General features: G+C 53.3%; 2 protein-coding genes across 4 annotated transcripts in view; one reads left to right on the top strand and one right to left on the bottom strand.

Moving 5' to 3' along the window:
* Positions 1-7388: 7388 nt before the first annotated feature.
* ORM1 (orosomucoid 1) lies at positions 7389-10667 on the top strand. Of its 2 annotated transcripts, none has more exons than XM_049637291.1 (6): positions 7389-7537; positions 7939-8081; positions 8304-8374; positions 9168-9275; positions 9414-9517; positions 9908-10667. In XM_049637291.1, the coding sequence occupies exons 1-6, from the start codon at positions 7424-7426 to the stop codon at positions 9980-9982; spliced, it is 615 nt and encodes a 204-aa protein (XP_049493248.1). In that variant the 5' UTR covers positions 7389-7423; the 3' UTR covers positions 9983-10667. The 2 variants fall into 2 exon arrangements, with proteins under 2 accessions (XP_049493248.1, XP_049493256.1); XM_049637299.1 differs by having other exon boundaries at positions 7409-7537; positions 10597-10667.
* Positions 10668-13144: 2477 nt separating this feature from the next.
* AKNA (AT-hook transcription factor) overlaps positions 13145-20574 on the bottom strand; it is a 45527-nt gene continuing 38097 nt past the window's right edge. For both annotated transcript variants that reach the window (XM_049637143.1, XM_049637134.1), the window contains exons 19-22: positions 20135-20230; positions 18688-18804; positions 18212-18410; positions 13145-13698 (exon numbers count right to left, since the gene is read on the bottom strand). In XM_049637143.1, the coding sequence (XP_049493100.1) occupies positions 13434-13698; positions 18212-18410; positions 18688-18804; positions 20135-20230 (677 nt within the window). In that variant the 3' untranslated portion in view covers positions 13145-13433. The remainder of the gene's footprint in view (positions 13699-18211; positions 18411-18687; positions 18805-20134; positions 20231-20574) is intronic.

Genomic DNA, 20574 nt, shown 5'->3' on the forward strand with positions numbered 1-20574 from the left:
CATGTACCCCAATATTTATAGCAGTGCTATCAACAATAGCCAAATTATGGAAAGAGCCTAAATGTCCATAAACTGATGAATGGATAAAGACGATGTGGTTTAGGGGAGCTCCTGGGTAGCTCAGTCGGTTAAGTGTCCGACTTCAGCTCAGGTCATGATCTCACAGATTGTGGGTCTGAGCCCTGCATCGGGCTCTGTGCTGACAGCTCAGAGCCTGGAGCCTGCTTCAGATTTTGTGTCTCCCTCTCTCTCTTTCTGCCCCTCCCCTGCTCACACTGTTTCTCTCTCTGTCTCAAAAGTAAATAAAAAATTTTTTTAAAAAGATGTGGTTTATATATACAATGGAATGCTACTTGGCGATGAAAAAGAATGAAATCTTGCCATTTGCAACAACTTGGATGATACGGGAGGGCATTATGCAAAGTGAAATAAGCCAGTCAGAGAAAGGTATCATATGATTTCACTCATATGTGGAATTTGGGAAACTTAACAGATGATCATAGGAGAAGGGAAGGAAAAAAAAAGTTACAAACAGAGAGGGAAGCAAACCATAAGAGACTCTTAAATACAGAGAACAAACTGAGGGTTGATGGGGGGAGGGTTGGGGGTGGGGAAAATGGGTGATGGGTGTTGAGGAGGGCACCTGTTGGGATGGGCACTGAGTAGGTAAGTGATGGGATGAGTAAGTGATGGGATGAGTAGGTAAGTGATGGGATGGGATAGGTAAGTGTTGGGATGGGCACTGAGTAGGTAAGTGATAAATCACATGCATCTACTCCTGAAGCCAAGACTACACTGTGTACATTCTATGTTAGCTAATGTGACAATCAGTTATTAATAAATAAATAAAAACAAACAAACAAGTCTCCCTGGAGATTCTAGCGTGTGCTCAAGAATTGAGATCCCACACTATTTCCTGAATCTAGAAAACAGTTTTCCAAAACTAGGAAACACCAAACAAACAAACTTGGAAATAAGATAAGAATATTCTTTTCGTTTCTCTGACCGAAAATTAATCAAGGATGAAACAGAAAGGCCTTCTTCTTGAATCATTTCCTAAGGTCCACCATATATTGTCACCCCAGAGAGTTTGCCCAGCTGTTGAAGCAGGCTTCCGGTCCTGCAGATGGAAAAGTTCAGTCACGCTAATGTGTGTCAACCCCACAGGAAGCTCTGCAAGGCCAGGGGCTGGGTCTTGTCCTCTGCAATGGCCACAGAGTGCAGCGTGCAGGAGGTGCTCAAACTTGTTCAACAAGGCTCGCTGGAACATTTCCTTGACATTCGTGTCTCAGCATGCGCCTTCCCTGGGTCAAGCCGTATGCGGGCACTGCAGTTACAGAGACAGTCCTGGCAGGGCGCCTGGTGGGGGGGGGCTCTGGGTCTGGTGGAGGCAGCTGGAGGTGTTGGACCTTGGGTGCAGGGAGCAAGAGGCCAGGCTGGGGTGGGCGGTGGTTGGGGAGGGCATGGCTGATGCAATCCCAGCACAGGGAGGCTTGTCAGGAGGTCACGCTCCGTATTAATCAGGGTTTCTAGAGAAACAGAACCAGTAGGATGTGTGTGTGTGTGTGTGTGTGTGTGTGAAGAGATGTTTTAAAATTTATTTAGAGAGAGAGAGTATGTGTGTGAGTGGGGAAGGGAAGGGAGGGGAGAGAGAGAGAGAGAGGTGGGGTAGGGGGGAGGTGGTGGGAGAGAACCTCAAGCAGGCTCCATGCTAATCATGGAACCCGACTCGAGGCTTGATCCCATGACCTTAGGATCATGACCTGAGCCAAACTCAAGAGCCAGACGCTCAACCGACTGAGCCATCCAGACACCCCTGTAAAGAGATTTATCATAAGGAATCGGCTCACATGATTATGATCGTTGGCAAGTCCCAGGATCTGCAGAGTGAGTTGGCCAATTCAAGACCCAGGAGAGCTGATGGTGTCCTTCTAGTGTAAAGTCTGGCAGGCTGGAAAGCTGGGAAGAAACAATGTTTCAGTTCATGTCCAAAGGCTGCAAAAGACTGACGTCCATCTCCACCAGTCAGGCTCTTACGCAGACTCTTAATTCTATTGAGGCCTTCAACAGATTAGATGAGGCTCACCCACACTTGGGGGGGGGGTGGCAATCTGCTTTACTCTGACTACACATTCAAATGTTAATCTCATCTAAAAACACCCTCACAGATACACCCAGAATATTTGACTAAATATCTAGGTACCGCATGGCCCAGTTAACTTGACACATAAAACTAACCATCCAAGCTGATGCTGATAGAGGTTGAACAAAGGTTTGCCAGGTGACAAAAGGCACTGGGAGGAGAGGGTACAGCACCTGCCAAGGCTTGGAAGTAAAGGCCACACTGCATATTTGGGGATGCTATAGCATAGGCTGTGGGAGTCCCAGGGAGTAGGACAAGCCACAGGTTGCACAGGAGAGCAGGGTTTGGGCTGGTGGCCAAGGTGGGTTTGAGCTGCACTGGGGCACTGTGGAGCGTCCAGGAGGCAGCCAGCTGAGCCAGGGGACAGGAAAGTGCTCCGTGCCACAGTCAGAGCTCCAGAGGCATCAGCAGGATCTGCATGGTTTTGGAGACGCGGAGGGGATGAGAGAGTCAGGAGCAAGGGCCAGAGGGAAGAGAAGAAGGGCTATGTTAAAGCTGTTACATTATAAAAAAAAAAAAAAAAAAAAAAGCTGTGACATTCACAACTCCCAGCCTGTACTCCCAGGAGGGCCTCTGTGACCTGGCCAGCGAGGCCTCTGAAGCTGGGCCAGCTCCTTCCTGGCAGGGGCAGGTAGGAGATTGTTGGGGACCACAAGGCAGCTCTTCCGGGGCTGGAAACACCTATAGTTCCCAGTCTCCCATTACACAACCGAGTGTCAGGAAACAGCCAGAGTGGACTTCCCAGGTGGGGCCAATCCTGTGTTTGCTCTGTCCACAATGAATCAAGCCCCAGCCGTGGACAGTCACATGCCATCAATGCCCAGCTGCCCTGTGCTGGGTAAAGGAGGAAAAGATGAGCAAGAAGGGAAGAGGCAGGCAGGTGGATTCCAGTCCCAGCTTCCTGACTGGGCCATGGCCTTGGACTGGTCATGCCTTCTCTCTGGGCCTCAGTTTCTCCCTCTGCAAAATGAGGGTGATATGCCCTCCCCTGCTTGCTAGCCACACACAGAGCTATCGCTCTGCAATAAGTAGGGCAGATCGTATGAAACTGAATGATATTCAACTGCTCTATAAAGTGCGGTTGCATATGGTTCAACCCAATAAAAGCACCTTTCAAAATAAGAGTGGCTGCGTTTTCTGGCACACTGACCGTGAGCGGGAGCCCTGTTGAGAGTGATACGTTTTCATCTCATGCACAGCTCTCGTGAGACACGTGTTACTCCTCTGGTTCTTCAGATGAGGAAAGCCAAGTCCAAAGAGGTTACATAAATTGTCCAAGACGACAGAACAGGATCTGAACTTGAGCAAATCTTTTTGAGTGTTTCCTCAGCCCAAACACAAAGTTCCTAATTAGGATCATTTGCTCTGCCAGTGTATTCTTCGTGGCCGTTCACGTAGAAGCTCACAGATTAGTCATCAGGCACAGAGCTCAGCCCTGGCCTCAAGGGAGAGACAAGTATAAAGTGGCTTTCTTGGAACCGAATCGTTTACAGTGGGTGCGTTTCCCCGATCATCTAAACCTCACCGTTCACCTGACCTCTCTGAGCCATTTGCTTCCTTACCCACCCAATGGGGAAAGTATCTATTCTCTTGAACCTACTATCTACATATTTCTGCATTTTGATGTCTTTAGAAGTGGGATGTATCCCAAAATCCCAGAAGTATTCCTTTTTTCTTTTCTTTTTTAGATTTTATTTTAGAGAGGGAAAGAGAGAGCAAATGGGGGAAAAGAGCAGGGGGAGAGGGAGAGAGAATGTTAACCAGGCTCTACGCCCAGCACGGAGACTGACAAGGGGCTCAATCCCATGACCCTCTATCATGACCTGAGTCAAAATCCAGAGTCGGACTCTTAACCAACGGAGCCACCCAGGCGCCCCCTGGAGGTACTTCTGGAATGCAAGAATCTGTCTTTTCTCCTTACCCCAGCTTGTCATTACACTGATGGTAGTGGTGTTATGACTGGCCGACTCTTAGAAGCAAGTTTGTTTCTTATAACAAGCATTTCACAACTGCACGCTGATTTAATCCTCTTAACAACCTGATAAAGTAGCAACCATCAGTATCCGCATTTTACAGATGGGGAAATTGAGGCACAGAGAAGTTAAGTAACTGGCCCAAGGTCACGCAGCTAGCAAGCGGTCAAGCCAGGACAAATATTTCCTCACCATCCTGCGTGGCCCCAATTGCTTTTCTATTTCCTGCCAAACTTGCCAAACTTCTCCTGACAAGATACCCGGGCCAGATGGAGGGGCAGGGTAAGGAGGGCTGTCCAGACCCTCCATCCAGAGAGGTACTAATCCATCCTTGACATGGAAGAAGATGGAGAAAAGTGTACTGTGTCAGGGGGAGAGCTGGGTGTGCTCGAAGGAACCACTTGGAAAGTAACGCCTCCTGGGAGAGAGTGAGACGGACCTCCAAAGGGCACCTGGGTGACAGTGAAGACCGCTCACTCCCGAGGAGCAGCACCCCATTTGCTCACCGTTAGAGAAGCTTTCATCTCTCCCTATGCTACTCACAAAACATCTGGCCACCCAACGCAATCCAAGGATAGGGCACAAGAGGGAAGAACTGTTCCCCTGGGGTCTGAACAGCGTTGGTCGTTCAGGGATGTTTAGGGCTGTGGGTCATTCTGTGCCGGAACCAGGCACCAGATCCCGCTGGACAGAGGTGCTTCTGTGTTATTTAATGAACCGTACGTGTGTGCACGCGCCTGTGTGTATGCGTGTGATATGGGAGATCCTCTAAAGCTCTGGGGTGTGGGCAGAAGCCCCAAGGGTCCGGGGTAATGGTAGTGCTGTCCCCATAGAACACCCAGCTTCTCTTTGACATAAGCAGTGTGTCAAATCTATCCCCAGTCCCACTGCAGCAGCCTCTGACTGCTCTCCCAAGGTGGTGCCCTCCCCTCCCCCTCCCCACCTTCCCCACTGCAGACAGAGGGCTCTTTCTAAAGAACAAATCTGACTATTCGTCTCCCACCCTACTTAAAACCTTTCTATTTCATCCAGCACCTGCAGAGCCCATTGCGAACTCCCCAGCCTGGCTTCTGTGCCCTGCACACTCGGTTCCCGCCGACCCTCTCCAGCATCGGCCCCGTCACTCCCGTGCTGTCTCATAGGGGCCCTCCAGGTCCTTTATGCGCCCCGTGTCCTGTCACCTCCACTCTTCCTTGCCAACAAGCTCCAATCCTTTTCTCAAGGCTCAGATTAGAGCAATGTAAATTCAGAACACTAAGTGAGCTGGCAAGCAAAGAAAGAAAAGAGGGATTTTCACTTCTGACGAGGATGTGGAGAAAGGGACTCATCTGGGCATCGCCAAATTGGCACCGTATTAAACAGCGTTAGTGTTTTTTGTCTTCTCTGTTTGGGAAGAGAGTTGTTTTTTTTTTTTTTTTAAATCAACTTAATTGAGGTATAATTGGCATACAATAAAATGCACACATTTTAGGTTTACAGTTCAATGAGTTTTCACAAACGTACATTATGTGTGTAACCACCCCTGCAGTGGAAATTTGGAACAATGCCACCTACTTCAGAAAGTGCTCTTACAACCTTTGGCAGTCAGACTCCCCTCCTTGCCCTAGGCAATCGCTGATCCGATTTCTACCATTATAGATTAGTTTTGGCTATTCTAGAACTTTCTACAAATGGAAACTATACAGTGTGTGCTTTCTTTTTTTTTATTTTTATTTTTTATTTATTTTTGAGACAGAGAGAGACAGAGCATGAATGGGGGAGGGGCAGAGAGAGAGGGAGACACAGAATCGGAAGCAGGCTCCAGGCTCTGAGCCATCAGTCCAGAGCCCGATGCGGGGCTTGAACTCGCAGACCGTGAGATCGTGACCTGAGCTGAAGTCGGACGCTTAACCGACTGAGCCACCCAGGTGCCCCTACAGTGTGTGCTTTCTTAAGTCTGGCTCCTTTTGCTCAGCGTACTGTTTTTGAGATTCATTCACGTTGTCTTACAAATCGGAAGTTCATTTGTTTTTATCGCGAAGTAATGTTCCATTTACGAAAATGCCACAATGTGTTTCTCCATTTTCCCGATGACGGGTATTTGAACTGTTTCTAGTTTTTGGCTGTTTTGAATTACACTGTGAGTTTGTACGTGACACGTTTTTCTTTCTCTTTGAACAGTATGGTAATTTTAGAAAGCGATTTGGCCGTTTCTGACACTTAGGAGAGGAAACATCACAATGTGAAATGCTATGGGCAATTATGTCTCAGTAAAGCTGGAAAAATAAAACAAAATGCCATAGATATAAAGGGAGGACATCATTAAGTATGTTGGAATCTAGGAAGCGAACGAAAGGGGATGCGTCCACTAAAATTATGACCGCGGACTGCACCAAAACATGAAAAATGACTCAAAATACATGAAATGGACAAGAACATAGAATTGTAAGCACGACATAATAAAACTTTTTGAACGCGTTTATTCTTAGGGATACCAATCTGACCTTGTCAGGTAAAAATGCAAGCAGGCAATGGAAGCTCTCATTCTGCAACGGTGACCACTGGCCAGGGTTGGGGACCAACTGGTGAAAAGAGAGGCCCACCCCCCTGCTCACATAGCCGGGGGTGGGGACCACATGGACATAATTTCTCGTTCCAGATTTTGGGAGAGAGTTCAGATAATACCACATTTACTGGAAATAGGCAATATAACTTAGACGCCTCCTTCTTTTGGAAACATCCCTTCTTTCCTCCAAGATTCAGCTGCCCCCCACCCCACCGGACTTGTGCTGGTCCACAGCTGTTACCACAATCAGTTGGAATAGAATCCATGTTTTGCCCTCTCCCCAACCCTTGACCCTCCCCCATCCCATTCCCCACCCCCACCCCACCTAGCCTGGGAACTCTCTAAGCTGCCACCTGCGTTTGATTTACGGTTAGGTCTTGCTCAAGTCTGAATGCTCAGTGGGACACGAATTGGGTAAAAACATAAGAGCTTTTAAAACAAAACAAAACAAAACAAAACACCCAAAAACATAAGCGCTTGCTTAGAGGCCCCTCTATTGAAATCTACCCATGTTTGACAATACCCCTCCAGCCCACACCCCCCTTGGCTTTGAACAGCCGGTCTAAGTTAGACCCAGGCTTGCAGGCTTTAGCCACTGCCGGTTTTGGGGGAAGGAGGGAAAGGTTTGTGCCAGGCATTTCGCAAGCACTCACCTGATGTGTCACCAGGGGGCTCCAGGACTCCACCCACAGCTCGTTATAAAGGTCACTGTACCCTACAGCCACCAGTTCTGCCTGACTCCAGGTGCCTCTCCCTCCAGGCATGGCGCTGTCCTGGGCCCTTGCTGTCCTGAGCCTCCTTCCTCTGCTGGAAGCCCAGAGCCCAGAGTGTGCCAACCTCACAGCGGCACCTATCACCAACGCCACCCTGGACCAGGTGCATGCCTGGGGCCCCTGAGTGCTGTGGGCAGCTGCCTCCTTCTCTGGGCTTCCCTTTCTCTTGCTGGCTTGCGGTCAACCCCCTTCCCCACCTCTGCATTTTTCTCCCCCCGGGTCATGGGGTGGCATTCTGACCAGCCTCTGGGGGCATTCTTCTGCTTCCAAACCCAGAAGTCTCATTGCAAGGCCCCTCAGAGGGAGCCTCCTGTACTGCACGAGGGGCCACCCAGCGGCTGGGGGAGGTGCCTGACCCTCAGAGTGACCTCCTGCATGCCCGCTCCTCGCCTGGGGCCCCAGGCTCCCTGTGTGCAAAATGGAGGGATAAATCTGCCCGGCTGACTGGCAGGGATTCTGCCCTCGGCCTCCATCATCAGCTCCTGGCTTCTCTCTCCAACCCAGCTCTCTGGCAAGTGGTTTTACATAGCCTCGGCCTTCCGCTACCCAGAGTTCAACGAGTCGTCTAGAACGATCCAAGCGGCCTTCTTTTACTTTGACATCAACTACACAGAGGACAAAATACTGGTCAGAGATTACCTAACCATGTGAGACCCCCCTCCCCACACGCTAGCCCCAAGCTTCTGCTCCTAGCTGCTGGGTAACCTTGATCAAGTCCCTCCCTCTTCCTGACCTCAGCCTTCTCATCTATGGAATGGGGAGAGTGGACTCTAATCACCACCGACTCTTGCCCCTCGATGATGGTGGTCAGTGATTGTCCACTTCTCCTTGACGGTCTTCCTGTTTTTCTCCCCCCTTCTGTCTGTTAGAGGGAACCAGTGCATCTATAACTCCAGCTACCTGAATGTCCAGCGGGAGAATGGGAGTCTGTCTAAACACGGTGAGATCCAGCCCACACGTGGGAGCCTGGGGACAGCTGGGTGGGCCAGCCAAAAGAGGAGGTGCTGGGGCTAAGGCCCTGGAGGTTGGAGGCACAGAGAACACAGGACAGGCCCATTTCTTCCATCTCCGAGGTCCTGGTGTCTGCACACTGCAATACTCAGGAATAACTGCCAACATATGTGAGCTCTTACTTATGTGCCAGGCACTGCTGGAAGTGCCTTACATGAATTGACCCCCTGAATACTCACGAACAACCTTAGGAGGACATTACAGCGATCAGATGAGGAAACAGAGAAACAGAGATGTCAAGCAGTTGCCCTGGAGTCACACAGCCTGTAATTAGAACTAGGACTCAAACCCAAGTCTGGCTGTGGTCCTGCCTCTCTCCAACCACCTTTTCTCCTCTAGGATCTGAGGGTGGCAGTGTTTGTCTGGCACGCAGTGAGTTCACTCATATTCCCGCTGTCACCCCAGAGAGAGCACATAGTAGGAATCTACAAATGCCAATGGAATTAAGCCAACAGCACTCAGCAGCCCTGAGGCTCCTGTCTGGGCCTTATTTTCCTCATCTGGAAAATGGGGAGAAAGGCCCTGACAGTCACAGCCCGTGTGAGGCTGTGATTCCACATAGTAGCACAGGGCCCGGCACACAATGGGACTAAGGATGTGTGACCCAGGTGAACCCCTGGCCTTCACTCATTGCTGTGTGGCCATGGGCATGCCCAGGGCTCCTTGCCCACCATTGGGGACCACTGTGCTGTGTGGTCTCACCCAGTGGTTTTCCCCTCCAGAGTTCGGCAAAGAACAATTTGGCTACCTCCTGCTCACCAAGGATCCCACGACCTTCATGCTTGCCTTCTTCCCGAAAGACGAGCAGAACATGGGACTGTCCTTCTACAGTAGGCATCCCTCAAACTTCTTCTACCTCGCCCAGGACCCCTTCCCCTGCGGCCGGGCCCCCAGCTCCCCCACCCTCCCTGGCTTCCCAGCTAGGACCCCAGCATGCTCACCCAACGTCCCCTCGCTCCCTCCTGCAGCTGACAAGCCACAAGCGACCCAGGAGCAAATGAGAGAGTTCCACGAAGCCATCATGTGCATGGGCATGCAGAAGTCAGAAATCCTGTACTCCGATGAGAAACAGGTGAAGGCAGGGAGGACTGGGCTGAGCCCACCCTCAGGGTGACTCTGCCATGGGCAGCCCCAGAGGCCCAGGGGGGCGAGCTGCCAGCCCAGGCTGTGCAGTGAGATAGGACATCCTACTTTTAAGCACCTGCCTCACTGCAGGGACAGCGGAGTTTCCTGCAAGCCCACGGGATGAGGAACCAGGAAGGAAAAGTCACTATGAAACAGGAAAGGCATCCAGAGCGGGGGGTGGGGGGTGGGGGGGGGGGGGGGGGGGGGGGGGGTTGGTAAGGGCGGGTACAGCAGACACAAGTGTGGCCATGGGAACGTGACAAAGAAACACACAAGGGTAATGATCGTTGACAACTACTGGCCACACCCCAGACTTCAAATACCTGTGGCTGGGGAGTGGGTATTGTGGTTTTCAGCACCACCCAAATGGCCCCAAGCCCAGGACTACCATCCTGACTTTTGCTGTAACTGACAAGTACGTATAAAATCATCTTAATGCTTTCCATTCGACCTGTGCCCAATGAGAGGCTTTACATGGTCTTGCCCTGGGCAGTAACATCTGAAATCACAGAGCTGATGAGCTGGTGACACTTTTGGGGGGGGGGGGATATACATGAAATACTTTCAGGATTATTGAAATAAAAATGTCTCTGCTGCCTGAGGTCATCCCTCGTGACCACCCCTAGACCACCTCCCCTCCCTGCTCCTGGGAGCTGCGGGAAAGGACTGGGCTCGCAGCCCTGCTCCCCGCTTCCCCCCCCCCCCCCGCCCCATCTGCTGGCTGGGGACCTTGGACAGGCCACACGGCCATCCTGAACCTCGCTTACATCACCTACCCAACGGTTGTGAGGAATCCAGATCAACATAAAGGCTCGGCAAGTCCTCAGTAAATGGCAGTTGTTCTAAGGGCTCGAGCCCCCCTTCTGAGGTGAAGCTGAGCCTCAGAGAGGAAAAATGCCTTGCCCAAGGTCACCCAGCTAGGAGGCGGCAGGGCCTAAGCTGGGGCCACGGTCTGGAGCTCATTCCACCCTTCCCCTGGCAAGAGCCCTGCCCTGCCCCCATCACTGCGCTCCTTCTGTCTTCCAGGATGTGTGTGGGCCATTGGAGAAAGAGCACCAGGAAGAAAAGCAGAAGGAAAACGAGGGGTCCTAGGAGGACACAGCTTGGGTTAGGAGCTTGGGGACTCTGGGACCCATCCTCAGCCCTATGCCCACCCTTTGTACCTCCGGTCTTTGTCTCAGTGGCATCAATAAAGCTTCTGCATTGGAAGCAGGCAGGGTGTCATTCGCTCATTCATTCATTTGGTCACTCATTCACACACGTTGAAGCCTGCCCTGGGCTGAGCCCCGGCTGATCACTGGGTAAGCCCCTGTCCCTCTACTCAGAAGAGCCCCTGCTGTAACACCCGGCACAGGTTGGACGATGACAGGCACCAAATGCTGTGGGAGCCCAACATGGGGGAGGTGCCTCCTGCAGTGGAAATCTGGGAAAGCTTCCTGGAAGGGGCATCCGAACCAGTCTAGAAAGATTTACAAACAGCAGCTTGTAACACCTGTTGTTCCAGCTATAAGCCAAGGATCTGAGAGGGCGAGTCTGAGAAACATCGAAGCAGGAGGCCCTGGTAGCTCAGGTGAATGGGGGCGGTGAGGACTCTGGCGTGTGGTACCGAGCACAAAGGACCTCACCTTAGACGTTACCCTGGCCATCTGGGGAGGCGAGTTGGGAGGGGCCCGACTGGAGGCAGAAAGACTCTGGCAGAGGCCGCTGTGAGCATCCTGGCAAGAGGAGGGTACCTGGGCAGGGGACAGGACGGGGAGACGCAGAGGCCTTGGGGCCTAGGCCAGAGCAGCTGTCTCCACGAAGTGCCCTCACAGTGCCCACCTGACGCCCACAGGATATAACAAGGGGGGAGGTTGGCCCCTGGAAAGCAGTCAACTTGCAAACAAGTTTGCAGCCCTCGAGATGGGGCCACATCCGAGGCAGGCCCTCTCCATGGCACAGAAATACTGGGCACCTAAAGCGAGGAGTCCAGCAAGGAAGGCCAGCTCCTTCCAGACCTGATGGCTTGTGATTTATGGTCACGCGAGGGAAGCAGCACCACTTGGTGGCAGAAGACTTGGGGCCACATCGTTCAGGCAATTCCAGGAGCGAGTGGCCAAAGCCATCCAGAGCAACAGAGTCATAGCCCCGGCACCTGACGCCCTGCCCTGTGGCACCTGTGACACCACCCTCCCAAGAGCCACGCTGCACCCCGGGCACTGAGGCTGGGGACACCGCCCTGCGCCCCACCTGTGCCCTTGGCTCCCCGTTCCCGTCCTCGTATCCCGGAGCAGCCTCTTGGCATCCAGGACAGGGTAGGCTCAGAGGCTCAGAACCTACAGGAAATCTTCCCTTCTCGGCTAACTGCCATTTTCAAGTGCACTGAGAAGGGTCAGCTGAAAAATGAAGTAGAAACAGGGCCTGGTGGGCAGGGAGGAGTGTGTGGAAAGTGAGGGGAGCTGACGAGAAAGCCATGGGAAGACATAGCAGGCGTTGGGGAGAAAATCTTATGGAGGTTAGGAAGAAAAGAATAGTAAAGAAAACGGATTTTAGAGTCAGACATTGCGAGGCCAGGCAGATAGCCCGCCGGGACCTCAGTCTCTCATCAACGGAGGAGGCACATAGAGGGGGTGGTGTGTGAACCGTGAGTGCCCCGTGCTGAATATTTAGCTCAAGCATCGGTATCTTGGGGCACCTGGGCGGCTCAATCGGTCAAGCTTCTGGCTTCGGCTCAGGTCGTGATCTCATGGTTCGTGGGTTCAAGCCCCACGTCAGGCTCTGTGCTGACAGCTCAGAGCCTGGAGCCTGCTTCAGATTCTGTGTCTCCCTCTCTCTCTGACCCTCCCCCGTTCATGCTCTGTCTCTCTCTGTCTCAAAAATAAATAAACGTTAAAAAAAAATTAAAAAAAAAAAAAAAAAGAAACCACAAGTTGACGACACACACCACAGATGTGGGCAGCTTTGGGAATGTTTTTTTTTTCCTTTCTTTTTTTTTTTTTTTCAAAGATCAATATTCATTCTTCTTCATTTGCCCTCATAATGAAAATAGATTTTTAAATGCCTCAAATATACAAATATCACTGATGCATACACATTCCAGAAAAGCTGAGGTACGCACTCTGCTACAAGGTAGGGAGCCAGAGACGGGCTGGCCTCCCGGCCGCAGACCAGGGCCTGGCAGGCAGCTTGGCCACTAGCCCAGTTCCACAGGGATCCCAGGGACAGAGCTGGGGCTCAGGGGATGAGGTACAGAGAGGGACCAAGATGGACAGCTTCCTGGGCCCTCCCTGGGGGTGTCCCCTTCCCAGCAGGCCCACGGGAAAGTCCTCTCCGGAGAAGCTGGGCGCATGTTATCCTGGGGGCCTGCCGTCTTGACGTTTCGATGGTGTCAAAGTGCCCTACTGATCCCCAGTCACCAGGAGGAAAGTGCACGGCTGTGTCCTTCCCAGAAACGCCTACGCTGGAGGGGCTGGTCACCGGTGAGGAGACAGGTTTGCACCAGAGACTCTGGCCCTATCCCTTCTCATCTGGCCTGGTAGGTTGGATCTAAGACCAGGAAAACACAGTAAAAAAAAAAAAAAAAAAATTGTCCGTCTGTATATAAAATACATATTATTAGCCAGAGGCGGGCAGTGCAGGACCAGGAGACTCCCCGAGGCTGCCCCTGGGCAGAAGGTGGCCTCAGTCTCAGCACTTCCTTCAGGGGCCGGTCCCCCCGGAGTTCCTTCTCTTCATACCCAGGCCAACACCCCAGGGCCAGGAGGCCTCTGGGGAGGGGTCGCCGGGGCCCTCGGGAGTGGCTCCAGCCGACTCCCGCCCTGGGGGACAGCAGCAGGCCGCCGGCCCACCTGCCCCCCATCTGTGTCTGAGTCTCCAGGGTGAAGTCAGAAGAGGCAGGAGCCCCTGAGGCTGCGGGCCTGGCGCAGGTCGGCTGTCAGGGAGCGGCTCATGTGCTTGGTGGTGCAGCGGATGCTCTCGGCAGCCTGGACGGCTCGATTCAGGGCCTTGTTGAGCTCCTCCAGGTCCTCCAGGTCCAGCTGGATGGAGTGCCGGTGCCCCCGCGCCAGCCGGGAGGAGGCAGTGGGGGGCCACTCGGCGGCGGCTGGCTGGGGCGAGGAAGCTGAGGTAGGTCCCGGAGGCGCATAGTACCTGAGGAGAGAGGGCCCGGCGTTCGTTAACCACAGACAGGGCCGGGCAGAGCACCGGGTTCGGAGTCAACCCCGTGCCAGGCCCCCCAGCTGGGCCCACGGCCCCTGCTCTCTGGGTCTCAGTCTTCACCTCTCAAATGGGAATAATAAACACCTACTTTGAGGGATGAAGGATGATAAACGGGAGTGCCCGACCCGGAACAGCGTCTCGAAAATGGTTGGTTCAGGGGGCGCCTGGGTGGCTCAGCCGGTTAAGCGTCCCGACTTCGGCTCAAGTCATGACCTCACGGTTTGTGAGTTCGAGCCACGCGTCGGGCTCGCTGCTGTCAGCACAGAGCTCGCTTCGGATCCTGTCTCCCTCTCTCTCTGTCCCTCCCCCAATCTCTCTCTCTCTCTCTCAGAAAGAAATGAATACTTAAAAAAAATGGTGCAGGGGTGCCTGGGTGGCTCAGTCAGTTAAGCAACCAACCGACTCTCGATCTCAGCTCAGGTCTCAATCTCCCGGTCGTGGGATGGAGCCCGACATCGGGCTCTGTGCTGACAGCGTGGAGCCTGCTTGGGATTCTCTCTCCCTCTCTCTCTACCCCTCCCCCACTCACACTCGCTCTCTTTCTCTCTTGCTCTCTCGCAAAATAAACTTAAAAAAAAAAATGGTTAGTTCGATCTACCTGTTCACTTCGTGTTTATTGATCTTACAGTATGTGCCAGCCCTGGGGTTACACTGGTGAATGAGTAACATGGACCCCACTGCCTTCTTGGGGCTTCTCATCTCAGAGCCAGATCCCAGGGAGACTAGGATCACCCCCAGGCTCTGTAGCAAACCCCCTTCATCAGAGAGGTAACGTGTGGTCCCATTTGCCAAGCGTGGAGCAGCAGAGACACGTGATAATAATTAGGGTTCTGTAGGAGGCGGAGGGTCTTGTTCCACTCATCCAGGGAGCAGGTGGAAACGTGTCCTTCCCAGCCTGGCCCTGCAGGAACGTGGGGCGTCGCGTAAAGTGCTGGGAGCCAGGTGACAGAGCACAGATTTCTCCAGGTAGTGAGCGCAGCACGCAGCCAGGCTCCCCAGTCCGGCGACGGGCGGGAAGAGGGGGTGGCCCCTGTGTTGTGGAATCAAGCGTGTGGAGGAGACAGGGAGACAGAGAAAGGTTTTGCCCAAATGCAGCAGGGACAAGTAGAGGAGGAGTTGGCCAGAGTCTGTCACTGGCGTCTTGCTTGACACACTGTAAACTCTGGCCCCCTTCCTGACCTTCCACTTCTTCGGACCCACGTTATCGTACAGCGTGCAGGAGAAAAGGGCTCTGCTAGGACCAGAACACATATCTCTCTGAAGAAGACACACAGACGCATAAGCACACGAAAAGATGCTCAGCGTCATTAGCCACCAGGGAAACGCAAATAAAAACCATGTGAGATGCCACGTCAGGTGCTTGGCCACCACCGGATGACTCAAGTCAAAAGGACAGATGCTGGCCAGGAGGCGGAGAAATCAGAAGCCTCATAAGCTGCTGGTGGGGACATAAAATGGCACCACCACTTTGGAAAACCGTCTGGTGGCACCTAGCCCCGAGCTGGCATTGCATGCTGGGTACCGTGTGCCGGGCTCGGAGATACACGTTTTCTTGACCAGCATGTATCTTACTTGTTCGGTGGGTACCGCTATGCTTATGTTACGGACGAGCAAAGAGAAGTTCAGAGAAGCCAGGTGAGGCAGGAAGCCTGCCCCCAAATCCCAGCCATTCTGTGCGGATTCCCCTTCCAGGGGCTCTGTTCCCCCACCTAAAAGAGCCACCTTTAGCTACCTCCCGGGAGAGATCTGATAGGAAAATTCAGGTCGAAAGCTCTGGACGCTGCCTGGCCACTCTAAGTGCTTGTGTACCTGTCAGCTCAGAGTCAGAGCGCTGGAAGGGGCAGTGCTGGACTCACACCCGGAACTAATTAGCACCCAGGAGATGCCAGTACATATCATCTGAACCGAACCAATAGGCTTCTTGAATCCAATTCCTTCCCCCGGGGACTATCAGGTGTAATTACTGGGTTTACACACACCCCTACCGTTTAATAATTTGATGACCAGCTAGCTTGGCCCGAAAGTCACATCCCAAACACCCTCTAAGGCAGAAGCTGCAACTGTCCCCCACCTTTGTTTTGGCCCCCCAAAAAAACCAAAAAACCTTCCTGGCTAGAAAGCATTTGGCGCAGGGCTATAAGGCACTTGGCCAGCAGGTGGCAGCACAGCCCCATAAACTTTCTAAAGGGCACCCTGTCATTGAGCATGCTCAGTCCTGTTGATGGCAGATGGAGAAACTTGAGGGCATCATCAGCCCAAACTCTAGCAGCATTTGAAATGCTATGCTTCCTGGCCAACTTCTATGTATTGCGGGCTTTCCGTGTATTAGTTCATGTAATCCTTACCACAACCCATTTCACAGAGGAAAGCACTGAGGCACAGAGGAGCAAAGTGACCCAGCTAAGGTTGTAGGCTACCGCCGGCCAGGTCTGTCGGGCACTACAGCTCAGGGCTTTTCTCCTTCCCTATGACCTGTCCAGGCCTGGACACAGCCACCTGGTTAGGTCTGCCCACAGGTCTGAGTCTGGAAGGATATGGGACAGCCTCCGAAGCAGAGAGGCACCCAGAGTTTCATCCTGGGCCAGCCGATTCCAGGAGAAACCTCTCCTGCCCAGGGAGTCGGGGCATAGGCAGGCATCTCCTGCCGCAGGCCTGAGCATCCTCGCATAGCCAACGGAGCAGAATACTCCTGGAGTCGGCTGTGGGCGGCAAGAAAGCATCGCGTAGGCCAGAGTCCTTATGGGGGCGGGGGCTGGGCGGCACCCTACACCTCTGCTCCCGCCGAGCGCCAGCCCCCACAGCGACCCTGGCCTCTTGCTGCGCACGACACAGGATGCTGATGCCGTGCCACTGAAGGAGGCTCCCGCCCGACTCGTTTTATACCGAGGGACCCTGAGGCACGGAACTAGCCAGTGACAGTCAGGACAAGAAGACAAGTCTCCTAATTTCAGGGTCCAGGGTTTTCCTCCTCCTGCACAATCCTGTCCTGTGGAAGCCACCTTTATGCATCTTTCTTCTTTGCCAACGACCGTGCCGTGCAGTGGCACTCCCCACGGTGACGGCAACGCTGCCCTCCACGACAAATTCCACAAACGTCTCACGTGCGTCTGGCCACGTGCCTCACTTCACCCTCACACAGCTAACTGTACGTGGTCGAGACTATTACCCCATTTAACAGATGGGAAAATGGAGGCTCAGAGAGGAAGTAGCTTTACCAAGGCCACGGCGCCAGTAGGTGGCAGACGGAGATCTAGCAGAGCTTGGACTCTAAACGCGGAACCACTTCTGCCTCAACTGCCGTGTATTTTCTCTCTTGGCAGAGGCCATATCCAAATAGAAACAAGGCAAGTCTGAGAAACGAGCACAGCCAAGAGCCAAGAGGGGCCTAAGGACGCATGACGACTGAGTGTACGTGGCATTCTGGACGGGATCCCAGACCAGAAAAAGACCTTCAGGTAAACACTGAAGAAACCCATGGGGCACTTGGGTGGCTCAGTCAACTGAGTGACCGACTTTGGCCCAGGTCATGATCTCATGGTTCATGAGTTTGAGCCTCACATCGGGCTTGTTGCTGTCAGCATGGAACCCGCTTTAGATCCTCTGTCCCCCTCTGCCCCTTCCCCACCTGCGCTCCCTCTCAAACATAAAAATAAACCTATAAAAAAACTGAAGACACCCAAATAATCTATGGGCTTCAGTTAATAATAATGTATTAATATTGGTTCACTAACTGTGCAAAAGTATCACGTTCAAGTAAGATGTTAGTGACGGGGGAAACTGTGTGTGTGTGTGTGTGTGTGTGTGTGTGTGCGTGTGTGTGTGTGGGTGGGGTTATATGAGAACTCTCTTTACTGTCTGCTCCATTCCTCTCTGCATCTAAAACTTTTCTGAAAAGTAAAGCATGGGGCACCTGGGTGGCTCAGGCGGTTGAACATCCAACTCTGAATTTTGGCTCGGGTCCTGATCTCCCAATTTGCGAGTTTGAGCCCTGCAATTCTCTCTCTCTCCTTCTCTCTCTGCTCCTCCCTGTAGCCCCCTCAAAATGAGTAAATAAACCTAAAAAAAAATAAAGGCTATTGACAAGCAGTGGGTGTGCATTACTTACTTGCTGGAAAGACCCACAGGAAATGGGGAAGGGTTAGGGTTCTAGAGCTAGACTCCCATGAGCTTTCCCTGTGAGCTCCTAGGGGGCAGGGCCCTCTGTCAGGCTCTACTGCTGGGCACCCCGTCCCCGCCCAGGCCAAGCACTCTCCCTGGTGTGCAGGGAGCATTCAGGGTTTGTTGAGTGGCTGCACGAGTGTTCTGCTTGTTCTGCACGTTATACACTGGGGTGAAACACAGGAGTGAGCGATGCCCGGGTTCTCAGCAGCCGGACACAGATGTGAACGCGAATTGGGAAGCCAGTTAAACAGAGGCTGGGAAGGTGGGAAAGGGAGGTTCTTACACAGTGGCCGACGGGTAAGGCACGATGGGCACCGAGGAGACGTAGGCAAAGGCGGGAGGGGCCGGTGCTGGGGGCATGGCAGGCAAATACCACAGTCCGGGGGGCGGCCGGGCCGGCAACCCTGCCTGCTTGCTCCGTCGTGGGGGGCTGGAGGCTGAGCGTGAGTGTGCATTCCTCCTTGGGGCGGCGCTTTCTGTCCCTGCAAGGGGGGGGCGCCAGAGATGTCAGTCTGATTGCCTGGAAAGCTCTAGAACAGGCAGAACAGGGGGCCACCCACCTCTGCCCTGTTAGAGCTGGACACTGGGCTGGCCATGCTGGCAGTGCCTCGCTTCGGGAAACAAATCCTCTGCCTGGTTTGCTCTGCCCCAGACTGGGAGAGCAGCCGCCCGACCTAAACACCCCCCTGGGGCCCCCGAACTCCCAAAAAGGAGAGCTGGGTGTCTGGCTGGGAGAAGAGAGTGAGCGTCTGTCCCTACCAGAGGTGGCTGAGTCTGGGCCATCCGTCTTTGGGGGGGTCCCGACTTGACCACACAGGGGACATCGCAGGGTATCAGTGAGAACCGGTCCCAGTGGGTCCCTGGTGACAGTACCACCTACAAGAGGAGGAAGAGGGGTCAGGAGAGGATTATGTCTGGATCAACGGGCCTGGAGCCCCCAAGCAGACTTCTGCCAATAAGCCATCACTCCCCCATTTTACAGACTGGAAAACCGAGGCTCCAAAAGGTTGAATGATATGCCAAAGTGTCAGAGTAGGAAATCGGCGGTGCTCTGTCTGAGCCCAAGCCCGCGCTCTCCCGAATGCAGCCCCTGAGCCTATATTCATTCCTCCACACTGAGGCCCATTCTCCATGTGGGAGTGGCCCACGATGGCCCCTCAGGCACCAGGGGGTCAGTAGAGGCCTAAGGGAGCAGGAGAGGAGTGGACAACCTGGTCCTCTTCCCACGTACATCCTCAACACCTCACCTGGAAGTCCTCTCACCCCCCTGGCTGAGTTATAGGCTCCCCAGCCCCACCCTGTGCTCAGATCACTGTTTCGTCATTGCTTAGCTGCGAGCTCCTTGGGGACAGGGCCCAGGGCCCAGTATGGGCAGGTGCTGAATGAATGAATGAATGAATGAACAAATAGAGATGGCTGTTGAGACTTGAGCAAAGGCAAAGAAACATAATGGTGAAGAGCCAGGGTTCTGGAGCCACAAAGTCCTGGGTTCAAATCCTGGCTCTACCACTAGTGAGCTGTGTGCTCTTGGGCAAGTTATTTAACCTCTCTGAGCCTCAGTTTCCTCACCTGTAAATAATAATAAAATGGCAAAACCCATTTCATAGGGTTGTGAAGATTAATGTTTGTAAAACCCTTAGCATGATGCGCTGTTTATAGTGGAGGTTTAATCAATGACAGCCCCATTGTTATCATCATCATTGCTTGAAAGGGCTTTAGGGACCATCTCCAATCCTTTCATTACAGTTGTGAAGTCTGAGGCTCAGAGAAGTTAAGGAACTCGCCTAAGATCACACAGCAAGTCAGTAGCAAAACTGGGACTAGAACCCAGTATCCATATTCTCTGGCCACTGCTGTCCCCACGACTCTTCCCTGTCGGGTGCGGTGGAAGGAGGCAGAGGGGAAGGCAGATGGAGGGGAGATGGGACATAATCATCACCACCTGGCCCCACCTCTCTTATCAGGAACTTAAGCCATGCCCAGTGTTAACCCATGTCATAGTCAAGGATGGCTTCAGGCAGCAGTACCTGGCGCAACAGGTGTGAAAGCAGGACCCCCTGGGAGGGCTGAGAAATCCCCCCAAACCCTCCCTTGTCATACCTTGACCCGCCACCGAGCTCGGGCAGGCCCACGTCCTGCACCCTCTCCTACAGGGACAAGCCGCAGCCTCTGTGCACTGAGCACCTCTCCAGGTACCACCCCTCACCTGAGTCCTGGGTCCTAGCAGGTCGGCAGTGGGGACAGGAGATTGTGCCACCGCCTCTTGGGACAGTCTTGGGGGTGGGAACGTGGTACTCCTGGCCTAGGGAAGAAACCAGACAGTCAGCTCTTTGCATGTTTGGAGAACTGGGGAGGATTGGGGACTACCTGTCTCCTCCTGCTGACATCCAGAAGCAATCAACAAACCCAAGCTCATTTAGACCGGCAGGCAGGCCGCCAGGAAGCATGATGAGCAGTGACAAAGACACTACTCCCCCAGATCCCCGTTTGCTGGGTGGGACTGGAATGGCCTGGGCATAGGGTCGGCTGTGTTCTCCCCGTGCTCCGAGAGGCTGTGAGATGGGGACAGTCACACAAGGACTTCATAGGCTTATTGGAAGGACTGAGTGGGGCCGTGTCCATGAGGTGCCCTGCGGGCACCTGGCA

This window comes from Panthera uncia, chromosome D4 (assembly GCF_023721935.1).
Source record: "Panthera uncia isolate 11264 chromosome D4, Puncia_PCG_1.0, whole genome shotgun sequence".
NCBI classification, from domain to species: Eukaryota; Metazoa; Chordata; class Mammalia; order Carnivora; family Felidae; genus Panthera; species Panthera uncia.

Bases quoted from the DNA above. Each gene is read 5' to 3' on its own strand.
- ORM1 (XM_049637291.1), top strand. From the start codon at position 7,424: ATGGCGCTGTCCTGGGCCCTTGCTGTCCTGAGCCTCCTTCCTCTGCTG. The intron at 7,538-7,938 runs GTGCATGCCTGG...TCTCCAACCCAG, and splicing joins CCAACGCCACCCTGGACCAG to CTCTCTGGCAAGTGGTTTTA. The intron at 8,375-9,167 runs GTGAGATCCAGC...TTTCCCCTCCAG, and splicing joins TGGGAGTCTGTCTAAACACG to AGTTCGGCAAAGAACAATTT.